At 34.4% G+C, this 17,697-nt stretch overlaps 1 protein-coding gene across 1 annotated transcript in view; it reads right to left on the reverse strand.

The window, feature by feature from the left end:
- The window catches only part of LOC145673541 (putative ATP-dependent RNA helicase DDX60), a 97,954-nt gene that overhangs the window by 28,364 nt on the left and 51,893 nt on the right, over nt 1-17,697 (reverse strand). The window contains exon 6 of the mRNA XM_081743344.1: nt 5,555-5,839. Coding sequence (XP_081599470.1) covers nt 5,555-5,839 — 285 coding nt within the window. The remainder of the gene's footprint in view (nt 1-5,554; nt 5,840-17,697) is intronic.

The raw sequence follows: 17,697 nt of genomic DNA on the forward strand, positions 1-17,697 counted from the left end.
GTAACGAATGGTTGACACAGTCGAAAGCTTTACTTAAGTCGCAAAATATAGATAGTGGGTATGATTTACTTTCTATTGAGTCTATTACTTCTTGCAAGAAATGAAGGACAGCTGTAGATGTGGATCTATTTTTAAGAAAACCATGTTGCGAGTGAGATAAAACATTGTTACGTTCCAAATGCGTAATTAATCTATTTTTCATTATGGATTCTATAATTTTCGAAAATTTAGAGGAGAGGGCTATTGGTCTGTAATTTTCGCATTTCTTTTTGTCACCCTTTTTGTGTAATGGTTTTATAAGGGCCCATTTCAGGCTGTCTGGGAATATACCTTGTAAGAATGAATCATTAATTATGTGAGACAGAGGCTGTGCAATTGCGTGGATACATCCTTTGATTATAAATTCCGGGATGTCATCTGGTCCCCTTGATGATCCGTATTTAAAATTCCTTACTACTGATATTATTTCAGAAGGATTTGTTGGAATTATAAATATAAAACTACTTATTTGATTAATTCGATTAGGGTTATTCTTAATATCATTCGATGGTGTCTGCGATTTAAGTAGGTTACTAACTATATTGCTGAAGTAAGAGTTGAAAAGCTCAACAATAACATGAGGGTCTTTACAGTTTTTGCCGTTCGCGAGTTTTATTTCAGTATTTTGAACATGTTGTGGTTTTTGATTTGTTTCTTCTTTAATTATTTTCCAGGCCATTTTGGTCTTGTTTTCTGCATTAGAAATTACATTATTATAATAGGACTTTTTGGCTTGTTTTATTACCTTTTTATAATTTCTACAGTAAATCTTAATACAATTATCCTTAGTAGTTTTGCTAAGATGATTTAGTGACTTCATCTTTTTACAACTCACCATAATATCTTGCGTCACCCATTTCTTTTGTTTTGTAGTGTCTGTCATAGTGTACTGCCGATTCAGAAAGTAGATAGGATTGGTGTTGTTGCTAAAAGGAGAACAAAAATCTCTGTGGACAGCCCATCTCTTATTCAAAAATACAATAAATATATTGGGGGGGGGGGGGGAGTCGACAGATTCGATGAAATGTAGACTCAATGCGAATTGCTTTCCGACGAAAAAAATGGTGGTTCCCTCTCTTCGCGTTTGGTGTGGATTCTGCTTCTCATAATGCATGGCTAATGCTAAAAGAATGCGGCCAAGCTGAAAAACTCACTAATTGTGAATTTCGTAGAATGATTGTTCAAAATTACTGCGGTATTTCTTGTAGTGCGCCATTAGATCAACGTGTTCCGAATGACGTTCGCCTCAACTCTGACCCTAAGGACCATGTACAACAGAAGTGCGCACAAAAGAGGTGTGGTTTGTGCCACAAATACACGAGAATCATGTGTTAAAAGTGTGAGATTGGGTTACATGTTCGTTGTTGGTATGACTTTCACAGCCAAAAGTAAACAATGAAGGTCCCTATTGTGAAATGAAATGAAATGAAATCTTTGAGTTTTACGTCCCACGCTTATGCCGGCTAGGCTAAAGGAGACGGTGATGATGAGTAATGAATGAAATGGTGGAATGAAGAAAGTGGGAGGAAACGGGAGAACCCCGAGAAAACCCACGCACACGGTGTTTGTCCACCACAAAGTTCACTTGGCGGGAGCAGGGTTTGAACCCGCGACCCCATGCACCAGAGGTGAACGCTCTACCACTGAGCCACCGCGGCCCCTGGTCCCTATTGTAATTTGCGTTCTGTACTGCTATTCTTTTACCTCGGGACAATGATGTTTATTCTTCATTTTTGTACTTTCGAGTGACGATAAGTGACGATAGGAGAGAGACGGTATACAAGCAATACTATCCAACGTATTCGCATAAAATTGGAAAACTTAAGGTTGTTGTAAGATTTTTCTTGGGAGCGCATTTAAATGTTATAACCAGATTATCCGTATTTAGTACTTTGCATTTTGTAGGCTATAGTTATTCTACGTATAAGTGATATTTGTATTCATTTATATTTTATTTACAATAAAACCTGTATCTTTTAAGTCAATAGTCTTTTCAATATGTAACTACCATTGTATTTCTAATGCCCGGTGTCCTCTCCCTATTTCTCTGCAATACATGTGGAATTATTTTCCTGATAATCTTGATTTAGTATCTCTAAAGGACGCAAATAAATAAATAAATAAATAAATAAATAAAATAAAATAATAAAAAATAATTCAATATACACTTTGTAGTAAATATGGGCTTTCCCGGCTTAAACCATTGTTAATTAAGTACACAAAATTGTTAAAAGAGTGTGTAAACTTTTATTTTGACCCCTCAGTAAACTACTCTATATATTTTTTGAGGTAGAAAGAAAATTCGAAATCCTCCTCCCAAGAAGAATCTTACAACCACCTTAAGTTTTCAATTTTGTGCGAATACGTTGAATAGTATTGCTTGTACACCGTCTCTCTCCTATCGTCACTTATCGTCACTCGAAAGTACAAAAATGAAGAATAAACATCATTGTCCCGAGTTAAAACTTTTTTTTCACTTTTCTGTTACGTTCTACTCTATATACTCTTATTAAGATCAGTATGACGCATTGCATATATCAGAATAATATATAGTAGTATCAAAAATACAACTACAAGAATATGTTTGTAAGATAAATCGAATACTAAATTTTAATCCAATTGGATCAACCAAAAGTTCATATCGATCAACTTTACTTGAATATGATGATACAATTTGTGTCTCCATAATTCAACCTCTTTCCAACTTCAATTTTAACTGAAGTTAGAGACCACCATTCCTCCACATTAGCTGCAAGAGCAGAGTCTAAGAACTGTCAGATAAAATATTTACCAAGTCCTCCAATCTGCTATTGTTTGCATAGATGACACACACTACTGTTAGATTCAATGGAACAAGGACAGCTTTAGTAAGATTTAAGGTTCCGACATTTTTTTTTTTTTTAATTAGAGTTTCCGAAGCACCAACCTAGTCATCGATTTTTTCAAAGTAGAAAATCCAAATTTTATCACATATCTGAATATTTCATACACTAAACACTTACCTTGTACGGTATTATCAATTTAATCCTCTTAAACCATTTTATCCACTTTTCCGACTGAGAGGTGAGACATTTTATTCAATGTTCGAAACTGACGATTTGAAGTGCCACCATATTTTTTAATTGGATATTTAATATTTCAATTGTCCATACTACATTAATTTTTTAATAAAATTACTGTTTAGTTAGATGAGTCCGTTTCGAAGTTACGGATTTCTCTGCTACTAACTCCATTCCAGCTGAAGGTACTTTATACTTCTCGGCGGATATTGTGTCGAATCCTTTGATCTTGTTTTTGCCCAAACGAAACAGGTGGTGTTCAGAGTTGGTCAAACTAGCGTTATAGTATACATGTGGTAAGTCTCTAGTCATAATTTCCAATGGCAGTATGTATGGCCAGAATGACTTTCTGGGTAGGTCTGCTCATCCACCGGTGAACATTTTTCTGTGGTCCTTAGTTTACCCTACTCTACGTCTGTATATAATGTATGTCATAAAAATACATCTCGGTTTCCTGATAAGTTCATTCAATAATTTCTGATTTATTATATCACAGGAAGTCCGTGATAAGTATAACACGAATCAGCAATGTCAGTATTTACGTTCTTACATTGTTTTTTCTACTTGCTAAAGCTTACTACTCTGTGCAAATTCTCGAAATTACAGCACTTTCAAATACTTGCTGAGTTGAGTTGATTTCGAGTTTAACGTCCCTTATCAGAAGCGAGGCTATATGAGACGGGACCTACTGATTAACGTGAAATCCGAACCACATGAGTTTCCGCCGGTCTCCCAGGCCAAAGGCGCGTACGCTAACCGCTTGGCCACGAAGCATTTTCAAATACGTTTGTCCCTTCTTTTAATGTTTATCTTTACTCACTCTCTTGGATACTTGTACCAGAAAGTTAATTCCCAAACATCGACGAAGGATGCATGCTAAATTGCAAATATAATATATCTTACATAAAAAAGATTAAATATAGTGAAAGCCTTCTAAGTTATACACATGCGGTTTCTTCGAAAATTGTTCAAGTGAGAGGGAAGTCCAAGGTAAAGGGGTAGATATTTGTGTCATAGCAATGTTACGTGATAAACAATACTACATTACTACATGCATCAATGAACGATATTGTGCCGAACAGTAGTACTTACATAATAGGTTACTATTGTTGAATAATTCTACAGTATCAACATGTACGGATATATCATCTTGGATTGGACTGTGCAGTACAATACAGGGCACATGCTGTAGAATGCAGTTTATTATGTATGTGTGTACCTTAGCAGTTCATTGAATACGTAATTCTTGAACAGCAGCACACACAGAAATAAACACGAACTCACGAAAACAACTTCCAGAGAGAAAAAATTCACTCTGCAGTATATGACTGTTTCCCAGAATTTAAATTTTTCGTGAGTAAGTCAGTTATGGAGGATTTTCTCTTCTGTAACTTGTTCTTCATTCACACATTTTTAATTACTTTTCCCATATTAAATACAGCTGGCTGCCTTGTCCACCCCTCTCTATATGTTCTCGAAATTTCATAATTGTTTTCTTCCTAGTATATTCTGCTCCCTCACCCCCCACTTCTTGTCGGAACTCCAGCAATCTTGTCTTGCAAATAATGAAGCGTAATCGCCGTCTAAGGTTAATTATTTCTCCTCTACCTATGTGATTGTCTCTTTTAGGTGCCCAACTTTGTTTCGCATCTGTGTGTCCAAGATGTAAGATAGAGTGGTGTCCGTGTTACAGGTGTTCCAGTGAGTTGAAATCAATTTCTCGAAGAAGAAGAGAAACTGTCAAAGGTTGAGGGGTTTCACTGTAATATGAAATGTGATATTTTTGAGTGCCAATCCCACACGTGAAAAGTTTACATTTCTTCATGTGATGGATCTTAAGCAATGAAGTATTTATTCAAAGTATATTAGACCCTACACTCTTCTTATTCCCCACTCCATAATGTAAAGGTACTGTCAGAGATGTTAGAAAGGTCTGCAGAATCTCTATGGTATATTTTCTGGTTACTTATGGTACTTGAGCCGAGAATTAAGGAAATTAAACAGATAGTTTCTCTAAAGACTAGATGTTTAAATATTATCATATGTGGACTGAAGAAATACACATTCTTAGGATTTCTCGTTTTAGTCACATTCGGTCCTTACGGAATACTGACGACAGCTATTTTTCCAGTACAGCTTCTATGGCAATTGCAGTAATTTACTAAATTGCATACAACTAAAACGAAAGGAAAATTTTAGCTGACGAATTTCAATTTGCGCCTTGCGGAGTTTTTGATGTGTCTTCACATTACAACCCTCATTCGAACCATGTAGATAAGTGTCTTAAAATCAGGAAATGAAGCATAGGTCATGTTACTGAACTTCCTATTAACTATCACTGACACAAGATAAAAAATACAGAAGCGTTTAGGAGTTCAAAATCTTAAATGTTCTAATCCCGTGAATATATTGATGGTTGATTACAAGACCTTAACCCCATAAATGTATACACTTACCTCCTCTAACCATGTCGGCAATGATGGCAGAACAATGTATGATGATGTACCCTTCATCTTAGCTCTTGTTGAATGAACTTTCGTGTGTGTAAATAAATGGCATAACAGAATAACCAATGAATAAATCACTTTCTTCGAAAATTTTCCTCCTTTTTTTCTGCAAATTCTATGAAAAATTCCAGCTTTCAACAGATACACAAACACAAGATTTCCCGGCTCATGGTAATGCAAATGAGTAACGATGCCTGCAAAACACTGAGGATTGCCATGGTCATCCAGCAGCCTCTGCAAAAATAAGGATCGCACCATTATTAGTGTTTACTTGCAACGAACAACGTATTACTTATGATTAGAGCAACCCACATTATGCTTTATTTTTTCCGAATTATGCTTTATTGTTAATTTCAATGATTGTTTTACAGTAATCGTGTATAATGTATAATATTTACTATATCTTAAATATTCTAAATATCTTGATCTATCTATTAATATTTTATGCAAACAGTTTCTTTCATATTTATTGAATTTTCTACTCAATGCACTGTAAATAAATATGCTTTACTCGAGCCAGTTTTTTCTCACCACCTTAGAGGTGCATATATATACAGAAAGGGAAAATAGAAGATACCACCAAAAAATACAGAAAGTGCTCAAGTTCAAGAGGTACACACAACAATATAGTGTGGAGTTTTTGTGTACTATTTATTGCTGGCGGAAAGTTTTCTTCTTCTTTTCCTTTTTTTTTCTTTTCTCTACATCAAAGGATTACACCAAAAAGCTTATAGAAATAAAAATAAGCTTTTCATTGTTGCATTGTTACGTTCTCAATGATTTTACATTGTAAATATTGGTTTTAAAAATATTAATACAGTATATTAAACTTGCAGTTAAACAGAATTTTCCAAGAATTGTGCTATATATTTTAAATTATGCTTTATTTTCTAAAATTATGCTTTTAAAATTAGTTTCTTCTAGACCCTTAGACAACCACTACCATTTTCAAGGTACCAACTATATGTCTAAATTACCATATGTCTAATTTTACATATGGTTTTTATGCTTTTGGGTTGCCCTACTTATGATTTATGAATATGTCACTTATATTACTCTGCTCAACACATAAGCTGAGATAACTAAATTTTACAAATTCGGAGCTACTTCATTAGAAAATAATAACTCTAGTTTTGAATTAGTTTTGACCTAAAATTACGTTTTCTTCACTATGCATCGAGCTTTTCACAGATAGTCAGTTGACAGTACTACAAGGGCGTGTCGTCGTATTTTTCATGATACAGTATATTCACGTTATCGAATTCTTTAGCTGCAAATGTGATACGGAACATTATCGCCTGATAAGAATTTTTAGTTCATATGGATTATACGAAAATTGTATAATTGTGGATGGTGGTGTTCCAACGTGTTCCCAAGTCTTCCATAATAACTGCGTTTTCTATCTTTGTGGTAACGAGATATATGCTTCGAGGAAGTGTTCAATTAAGCCATCTATGAAAATAAAATGACACATTTCTAATTTTGGTTCCAATATAGGAAATCAAGAAAGAAAAAAGGTGTTCCACAGGTATTCTGCAATACATGTTTCAAAAACTCTGAATGCGTGAATGATTGCAAAATATGTACACGGTTTGCAACAGCCACTGTTTGAAGGAATTCTAGCAAGCATACTTGTGATTTCTATTCTTATTTTTATTTATTTATTCTGTGTTAGGTTTGGGTTCCCTATTAAGAATGGAATGTCCATGGAGAAAATATCGAAATCTGTATATCGTAATATACCTTCTGTAATTAGACCTGTGCCTCATGACGAAAACTTCATATTCCTGCACCACTAGAAATGTTTCTATGAACTTGGACAAAAATAAAATCTTCCCCAAATAATGAAGAACAACAACCTTCAATTTCAAGAGACAGATTATATGCCAAGGACAGACTCCCAGATTCATAAAGTAAAACAAGATGATCTTAATGTCGTCCTCAGAAATAAATTTTTCGGCATCATCGTTGCAACAGTGAAATTATATGTATACTTGTGTCCAAAACTTTTGTCGTATATCTAGAAATTACATAGATAAAAATACCTTTCTTTCTTATGATACAAAATGTTACATGTCTTCTTGGAAATATTACAAATATGAAGTGCGCCCTTGATGTGAGACTACTATTCATCGTAGTTGTATTTACTTTACCGGTCTTAAATGGTATACGTACATTAAATTCCACGTTATTGCTACAAAGTAAATTCAGAATGGTTCATGTATAAGTGGATTATTATTATTTATTTATTTATTTATTTATTTTATTATTATTATTATTATTATTATTATTATTATTATTATTTTGTTAAATTACTTGTATACTGCGTGCCCTTGTGGCTAAATTGTATCCTGGTAAAAGAAGTGCGGAAACTTCGGATTCGATTCTCGGCAGAAGTGAATTTGTTGCGGCCGTAGGTCCAGGTCTTATAAAACCTCTGTCTTGAAGGAGTCGTTAAACTTCCAACAACTAATTCAATAAGTGTGCTAGATGATAATGTATTAAACTGAAATAATAAAACATTAGGTGCTATTGCTAGTTTATTGAATCACCCACAGAAAATTCAGTTCACGCACATTCAAAGTAGAAAGGAAATGTGCCTTTGGGATTTCTTTTCTGATACGGTATTCAATAAGGCAATTGGGGCGCACAAGAGAATCAACACCACCTAAGTTGTGAGAAAACTATATACCGTATACAAAAACAATTATCCGGAAAACGTTTACACTGGTTTCTACGATATTCTGCAGACAATGAAGCGAAACACTTCGTGACAACGTGGCCATGCCGTAAACGTCGCCAACACTAGTGGCCCACTTGCCGGTAAATGTCGATCGTCGCTATAGCGACGCGTCGAAGGACTGCCACTAGTGTGCCACTGGCGGCAGGGTTTCGTCGAGTCGAAAGAGATATCTAGAGTCGGCGTATTTAAGTTACCACCGCGTAGCAGCGAGGACTTTATTTTGGTCCGCGCTTCTTCGATTCGTCGCGGAGAATCGCGAAGGAACCAACACCAGCTATCGCAGTCATGTGCATGCGGTTATTGTTAAATATTATTTTTCCTGACGAATTGTTTCTAAAGTGAGCTACAGGGGTCAAGAATAACCCCTGCCTCTACACCATGAAGTGAAAAATCTTGAGATGAATGCGTATAATTGTATGAATTTAGATGACAACTGTAGCCGATCATTTGAAAGTGAATATGGGGGAACCATGAAATAAAGTAAATAGACGCGCATCATTTTGTTATAAAATTATATGCGAATGGATTTTATCTAATCTCAAACGGTTATCATCGAATATACACGGTTACAGGAGCATTCCGGTTAGCTAAATTAGAAATACTACAACGATTTATGCCTCTACAAGCGACATTTTCTCTATCTCCTCCGTGGGCAAGTCGGAATAGTACGCACCTAGTAATCCAAAGGTTGGTGGTTCGCGCCATCCCTGGGGCACGTATTTTTTTATTTTTTAAAAAGTGTTTTTTAGACTCTCCTTAATGTAACAAATTACGCATATAGGCAATTTAACATATTTTGGGGGAGCAATTTTGTTGCTTATTGGCGTTTCGTTGCGTCTCTGCCGCTGGTGGTATAATTTTCAAAACGGAAGTGGGGCTTCCGCGGATTGTCGCCGCGGGGCCGTTAATTTTTGGTGAGATATCTCTAGTTGCCCATCGGTGGTCCTCCGACGCCTACGGCATGGGGGAGATTATGTTGAAAAATAACCTAATGTATGTTCTATTTGTTGGCTGTATTGATTGTATGAAATTATATTTACTCGTTTCACTGCAGGCTTTGTAACCTTATTTTCTAAAAGCAAACAAACAAACAAACAAACAAACAAAAAAAAAGTATGCACAAAAGTTTTGTTTCAAAAGCTTTTAGTTGGTGATAAAATTTTCCGTAACCGCAGAAATTCGCAAATTTTACGTTTGTGAAAACTTACTGTTTGTAATATGCCAACCATGATTAATGGTTTCAAATATTATGACATCATCATACATATCAAAACACGAGTACAGAAAGTCAGCAGAATTATACCAGATCTGTTTATGCCAAGATTGCTAATTTACACATTTCTTCAAAGTCTGGATAAGATTGCTGGTGATTCTAAAAAACGATAAGAATGTTACTTTACCGAAAAGATATCTGCCCAAGCAAGCTGCAAAAGAGCAAGAACTATTTGTAAGTTTTTTCTTTTTTTAATACCAACTCCAAATCTCTATTCTAAAAAATATATATATATACAATATATACAATAATATATATACAATAATTTTCTTTTTTGTACCAATCGCACTGGATATCATGACATCTTACTTACTTCACACTGTACTTTATTACCATTTATAGGTATTATTATACAAGTTGCGGACTGTAAATCCCAGCCAACTACATCACTATAAATTGTACACAATTAAGATTGAATCAACTAAATTGTTCATGGAGGCTACGGTCATGTTAAACATATTATTGCTGTCTATATAACATTTACTGAAATTTGTAAGTTTGTTGTAAGTTTATTGATTACAATGTAGAAATATGAACACTGTACTATAACCATCGCCACAAGTACGGAATATAATAATTATCTGACACATGTATTTAATGTATCCATAAATAGTGCAAATAGTATAGTCTGTTATAAATATGAAGATTGTAAGTTGTTGATTGTTTTCATTTTCTTGCAATTTGAGTGTCTCCTTTTAATCATAACAATTGTTGACACGACCTTATTGACGAATTGCTTTGTATTTGTTAATTGTTTTAATATTATAATAAAATAATTGAATTAATTATAAGTATGTAAAAATAGTAGTTATATACACAGATCGTCATTTGTTATTGAAATAATATTATAGTTTCAATTCACTTTTGATGCAATTCAACATCTTGAAAGTTGTTTCACCACATATAATTTGTTATATAATACTAACTGTCTAGAAGAATATCTAAAGATCTACAAACTTGTTGTAAATTAATCTAAAGCAACCAGACAACACATTCGCAAGTAGACACATTCACCCGCCATCTTCTTATCCCATCACATCTTAAACATGAATGCTTAGTGAATACAAGACAACAGTGTGTGTGGCGCGACATTTATGTCAATAATATGCCAACAATACACGTTATAATGAACTTTAAATTAAAACTCTAGTTAAAATTATATTGTACATAACTGTACATTTGCAACAATGATGGGAAAACTTGGTTTAACACGTTAGCATGACATCATCAACATTCATTACATGATGACGTCATTGAATAATAGCATTCTAGTTCGTGATTAAATCATTTGAGAAACAATATTCTGTTTCGAAACATGTGTAACGCTAACGTAAAACTTTATGAAGCATTTCTGTTCACTAGCTACTGTTCATTAAATAAGCGGAAACCTAAACATATAGTTGCTGGTGTAATATACTTCTCTAATGTCCCTGTGTGTTGGGTGTAGGAATGTTGTTGATACGTGTTTCCGTTTTGCACGTATAACAAGTCAAATGGCGTTCAAGATCCCTAATCCGTCCAAACAGGATCAGCGTGCCGTCATCCAGTTTCTGAGTGCCGAAGATTATCAACCAACTGAAGTGTTCCGGCGTATGAAAGACGTGTATGGTGATGCATGCGTCTCCAAAACAACAGTGGCGGACTTGGCCAGAATGTTTTGGAAGGGGCGTGAACAAACCACTGATTATCCCCGTCCTGTGCAGGATTTGTTTCAATGATTCAAGTGGGAAATGTTGCGACACCCGCCCTACAGCCCTGACCTTTCACCTTGAGACGTTCACATCTTTGGGCCTCTAAAGAAGGCATTGAAAGGTCAAGAGATTTTAGTCTGACGCTGAGGTTCAGGACGCTGTGCGCGATTGGTTTTATAGTCAGCAGTTCAAATTTTACATGGACAGCATTTGTAAGTTAGTGACAGTGGAACAAGTGTCTCAACGCTCATGGTGACTTCTTCTGAACAATATTTTTACTGCACGCTAACCACAGACGTCTCTAGATAGTGTACAAGTTTCCGCTCAAAATAAAATTTATTTCATAAATTATGGCCACTGAACGGGTTTCAGTTGATTGCCCCTTATATGTTCCGTTAATCAGTCACTTTTTACTATTACTGAAGCGCTCTCTCATAGACGATGTTGTTTGTCTTTTAAAAATTAAATATTACTACTGTGGGCTGAATTTGGATTTAAACGACATCGGAAGTGTCACTGTTCACGTCACCGACTCCAAAACTATGGATTCGATACCAATATCGGTCACTTTCGATCATTTTTAAATATTTCTCCTATGTTGCAGTCAAAGTGAAATGATAAAAAAACATCCCAGCCCCAGTTTCTCTATGCTGAAAATTTAATCGAGATCAGTCGGGTGATTCAAAAGTTATTAAGTCACTTTCATTTTTGTTTGTATAGATTGCTATTATAATATATTATTTGAACCTGTAATAAGATTTGGTGTACCCAAAGAATGTACCCGATAGACTAGCACTGTTTGTACTAGTCGATCATATTAGTGATTAAATTAATGCTTCGTAAAATGCTTGGTGAAAAATGGTGCTCCTACGAAAGAAAGAACAACGCACGTACAATGCAATATTTTTTATGTATCAGAAACGGACTGGAATCGATTTACAAGTGCAATACAACATATGAAACAATCCTTTAAAGTGTGCACTAAGACACGTATATTTTTAAAGGGTGCAGTAAGACACATATATTTCTAAAATGGTATTATTTTGAACAGTGTGTACTGCATCTTGCAAAACATTTATGTAGTCTGTGTGATGTTTGTCGTCGTCGTTAGTGGATGCATCCTGTATTGATAAACAGTTTGTCATACATTAAATTTCCAATACTACATATTGCTACAGACCTGAAGACACTAGCTGGAATTAAAATTATATTGTCAATACCAAATGCTACAAGAAGTAGAAAACAAACTGTGACAACGTGGATGTATGTTGTTAAGACATAATAATTATCAACCAAAGTTTAAAAAAAAAAAAAAAAAAAAAGTAAAATACGTTTTGGATCAAAAGATCTAATATATTTCAACAAAAATTTTCTTCTAGGCCTTATATCTGGAGAACTACATATAATATAGCCAAACCCAAACCATCACTTATCACTGATTACCTATAAAAAAATTACATATCATGAAATTATAATTATCCAAATTCGAATATAAAACCGAGTTAATTATTTCTCGCGTGATTGGTTTAACACGTTAGCATGACATCATCAACATTCATTACATTATGATGACGTCATTGAGTAATAGCATTCTAGTTCGTGATTAAATCATTTGAGAAACAATATTCTGTTTCGAAACATGTGTAACGCTAACGTAAAACTTTATGAAGCATTTCTGCTCACTAGCTACTGTTCATTATATAAGCGGAAACCTAAACATATAGTTGCTGGTGTAATATACTTAGCATAGGAAGGCTGTCGGTAGAAACATCTTCCTTATTGATAAAATATATTATTTAATTTTTTAAATATGCGTGTTATGTAAAAATTTGTTTTCAAAATTTTCGATTGAAAATCTTTAGTTTGCATAAATTTCTTAGTGGTAAGAAAGTGTTTACTTTTAATGAAATGAAATGAAATCTTTGAGTTTTACGCCCCACAGATATGCCGGCTAGGCTAAAGAAGACGGTGATGATGAGAAATGAAGAAAATGGTGGAATGAATAAAATAGGAGGAAACGGGAGAATTCGGAGGAAACCTACGCACACGGTGTTTGTCCACCACAAAGTTTACTTGGCGCGAGCTGGGATTGAACCAGGGACCCCCAGCACCAGAGGTGAACGCTCTAGCACTGAGCCACTGCGGCCCCATTGTTTACTTTTATCTGTCGACATAAAATTTTAATCGATGAACAGTTTCGTTCAAAAGTTTAGTTTATAATTATTTGTTTGCATGAGAATTTTTGTTTTCAATATACTTTTCGTTTGAAATTTTTTTCTGTTTAAATATTTTTAGTAATTTGAAACATTCTGCTTATCGTAGAACTTAAAATTCTTTTGTTTGCACAAATTTTTACATCGATATAAAAAAAAAATGCTTAGAAGTTTTCCTTACAATTTTTTGCTTACATAATTTTATTCCCATCTGATAAATTTTGTTTGCATGAAAATTTTTCGTTTCATTGTCTTGTCCGCGTAAAAATATAAATTATTAATAAGTGGTAAGAACATAATTCTACGAGTAAGGCCAGCCAATTAGATTTCACCAAGATAACTTTCCACTAATAACCACTAGTAACTACAAACAGCAAGGTTCAAGCTAAATCTGTTATTGTATCCTAATCGGTTTTAATAAGTACCAGTACGTCTACAGGATTGCAGGTACTAAATTTATATGTTTTATTTCTAAAAACAAGAATTATGTGGATGTAACTTCCGAATACATGTATCAGACTATAAGAATATATCATGGTTAATACAACCTTTAAATTGGTAACGCTGTTATCAGTTTCACTTTTGAAGACAAGAAATACGCAGATATGACGTCATAACATATCTTGTTAAAGTAATACTACAATATATGTTAATGTATCGATATGATTCAATGCTGAATATTAAAATTTATGTCATATCAATAACAAATTCATATCTACCAAATTCTGACACTAAATTTTGGTACGAATGTCTTGGATCAGGTTGCACCTTGTTTTAAATAGATTTTTACATTTATAAGGCTTCATCTAAGGCGTTTCAACCGTAAAAAGTACTTCCAAAACTTATATCTACCGAATATGATTCGAAAAGTTTCGGAAGTATGACTTGGAAGAGGTACGTGAGGAATACTTAGGTTTTCAAATACAACTATCAACGCACACATTCACTAAGACTTCGTTTAAAATTATTAAAACTACCAAAATTGGACTCTTGAATTGAAGAATGCCAGAAGTATTTGAGAAAAGCTTTATTCTTCCTCCTTTACCCTAGCTCGAACCTTTGATATTACATTGGGTAAGAAGATAACTCTTGAATTGAAGAATGCGAGAAGTATTTGAGAAAAGCTTTATTCTTCCTCCTTTACCCTAGCTCGAACCTTTGATATTACATTGGGTAAGAAGATAACTCTTGAATTGAAGAATGCGAGAAGTATTTGAGAAAAGCTTTATTCTTCCTCCTTTACCCTAGCTCGAACCTTTGATATTACATTGGGTAAGAAGATAACTCTTGAATTGAAGAATGCGAGAAGTATTTGAGAAAAGCTTTATTCTTCCTCCTTTACCCTAGCTCGAACCTTTGATATTACATTGGGTAAGAAGATAACTCTTGAATTGAAGAATGCGAGAAGTATTTGAGAAAAGCTTTATTCTTCCTCCTTTACCCTAGCTCGAACCTTTGATATTACATTGGGTAAGAAGATAACTCTTGAATTGAAGAATGCGAGAAGTATTTGAGAAAAGCTTTATTCTTCCTCCTTTGCCCTAGCTCGAATTTTTGATATTACATTGGGTAAGAAGATAACTCTTGAATTGAAGAATGCGAGAAGTATTTGAGAAAAGCTTTATTCTTCCTCCTTTGCCCTAGCTCGAATCTTTGATATTACATTGGGTAAGAAGATAACTCTTGAATTGAAGAATGCGAGAAGTATTTGAGAAAAGCTTTATTCTTCCTCCTTTGCCCTAGCTCGAATTTTTGATATTACATTGGGTAAGAAGATAACTCTTGAATTGAAGAATGCGAGAAGTATTTGAGAAAAGCTTTATTCTTCCTCCTTTACCCTAGCTCGAATTTTTGATATTACATTGGGTAAGAAGATAACTCTTGAATTGAAGAATGCGAGAAGTATTTGAGAAAAGCTTTATTCTTCCTCCTTTGCCCTAGCTCGAATTTTTGATATTACATTGGGTAAGAAGATAACTCTTGAATTGAAGAATGCGAGAAGTATTTGAGAAAAGCTTTATTCTTCCTCCTTTGCCCTAGCTCGAATCTTTGATATTACATTGGGTAAGAAGATAACTCTTGAATTGAAGAATGCGAGAAGTATTTGAGAAAAGCTTTATTCTTCCTCCTTTGCCCTAGCTCGAATTTTTGATATTACATTGGGTAAGAAGATAACTCTTGAATTGAAGAATGCGAGAAGTATTTGAGAAAAGCTTTATTCTTCCTCCTTTACCCTAGCTCGAACCTTTGATATTACATTGGGTAAGAAGATAACTCTTGAATTGAAGAATGCGAGAAGTATTTGAGAAAAGCTTTATTCTTCCTCCTTTACCCTAGCTCGAACCTTTGATATTACATTGGGTAAGAAGATAACTCTTGAATTGAAGAATGCGAGAAGTATTTGAGAATAGCTTGATTCTTCCTCCTTTACCCTAGCTCGAACCTTTGATATTACATTGGGTAAGAAGATAACTCTTGAATTGAAGAATGCGAGAAGTATTTGAGAAAAGCTTTATTCTTCCTCCTTTACCCTAGCTCGAACCTTTGATATTACATTGGGTAAGAAGATAACTCTTGAATTGAAGAATGCGAGAAGTATTTGAGAATAGCTTGATTCTTCCTCCTTTACCCTAGCTCGAACTGATATTACATTGGGTAAGAAGATAACTCTTGAATTGAAGAATGCGAGAAGTATTTGAGAAAAGCTTTATTCTTCCTCCTTTACCCTAGCTCGAACCTTTGATATTACATTGGGTAAGAAGATAACTCTTGAATTGAAGAATGCGAGAAGTATTTGAGAAAAGCTTTATTCTTCCTCCTTTACCCTAGCTCGAACCTTTGATATTACATTGGGTAAGAAGATAACTCTTGAATTGAAGAATGCGAGAAGTATTTGAGAAAAGCTTTATTCTTCCTCCTTTACCCTAGCTCGAACCTTTGATATTACATTGGGTAAGAAGATAACTCTTGAATTGAAGAATGCGAGAAGTATTTGAGAAAAGCTTTATTCTTCCTCCTTTACCCTAGCTCGAACCTTTGATATTACATTGGGTAAGAAGATAACTCTTGAATTGAAGAATGCGAGAAGTATTTGAGAAAAGCTTTATTCTTCCTCCTTTGCCCTAGCTCGAATTTTTGATATTACATTGGGTAAGAAGATAACTCTTGAATTGAAGAATGCGAGAAGTATTTGAGAAAAGCTTTATTCTTCCTCCTTTGCCCTAGCTCGAATCTTTGATATTACATTGGGTAAGAAGATAACTCTTGAATTGAAGAATGCGAGAAGTATTTGAGAAAAGCTTTATTCTTCCTCCTTTGCCCTAGCTCGAATTTTTGATATTACATTGGGTAAGAAGATAACTCTTGAATTGAAGAATGCGAGAAGTATTTGAGAAAAGCTTTATTCTTCCTCCTTTACCCTAGCTCGAATTTTTGATATTACATTGGGTAAGAAGATAACTCTTGAATTGAAGAATGCGAGAAGTATTTGAGAAAAGCTTTATTCTTCCTCCTTTGCCCTAGCTCGAATTTTTGATATTACATTGGGTAAGAAGATAACTCTTGAATTGAAGAATGCGAGAAGTATTTGAGAAAAGCTTTATTCTTCCTCCTTTGCCCTAGCTCGAATCTTTGATATTACATTGGGTAAGAAGATAACTCTTGAATTGAAGAATGCGAGAAGTATTTGAGAAAAGCTTTATTCTTCCTCCTTTGCCCTAGCTCGAATTTTTGATATTACATTGGGTAAGAAGATAACTCTTGAATTGAAGAATGCGAGAAGTATTTGAGAAAAGCTTTATTCTTCCTCCTTTACCCTAGCTCGAATTTTTGATATTACATTGGGTAAGAAGATAACTCTTGAATTGAAGAATGCGAGAAGTATTTGAGAATAGCTTGATTCTCCATTAGCATTTCATAAAATTCTCTGCAGTTCTCGATAAGGTTTACCCGTACCAGTAATAGTTTACTTATAATGACTATATTTCTAGGGTCGTAAGAATCAATATGAAAATTGGCTATTAAAAAAAAAGCTATAAGGGAAAACAATGTTGTTAGGATTGTATTGGTGATGAATTAGCAACCCTAGACTTTTAGGCCTATCAGAACCCTAATATCAGAGCTCCCCTCCTCTCTCTCTCTCTCTCTCTCTTCTCTCTTTGTTACCAGGCAGG

Source organism: Thermobia domestica, chromosome 16, assembly GCF_964235325.1.
Source record: "Thermobia domestica chromosome 16, izTheDome1.hap1.1, whole genome shotgun sequence".
Lineage (NCBI taxonomy): Eukaryota > Metazoa > Arthropoda > Insecta > Zygentoma > Lepismatidae > Thermobia > Thermobia domestica.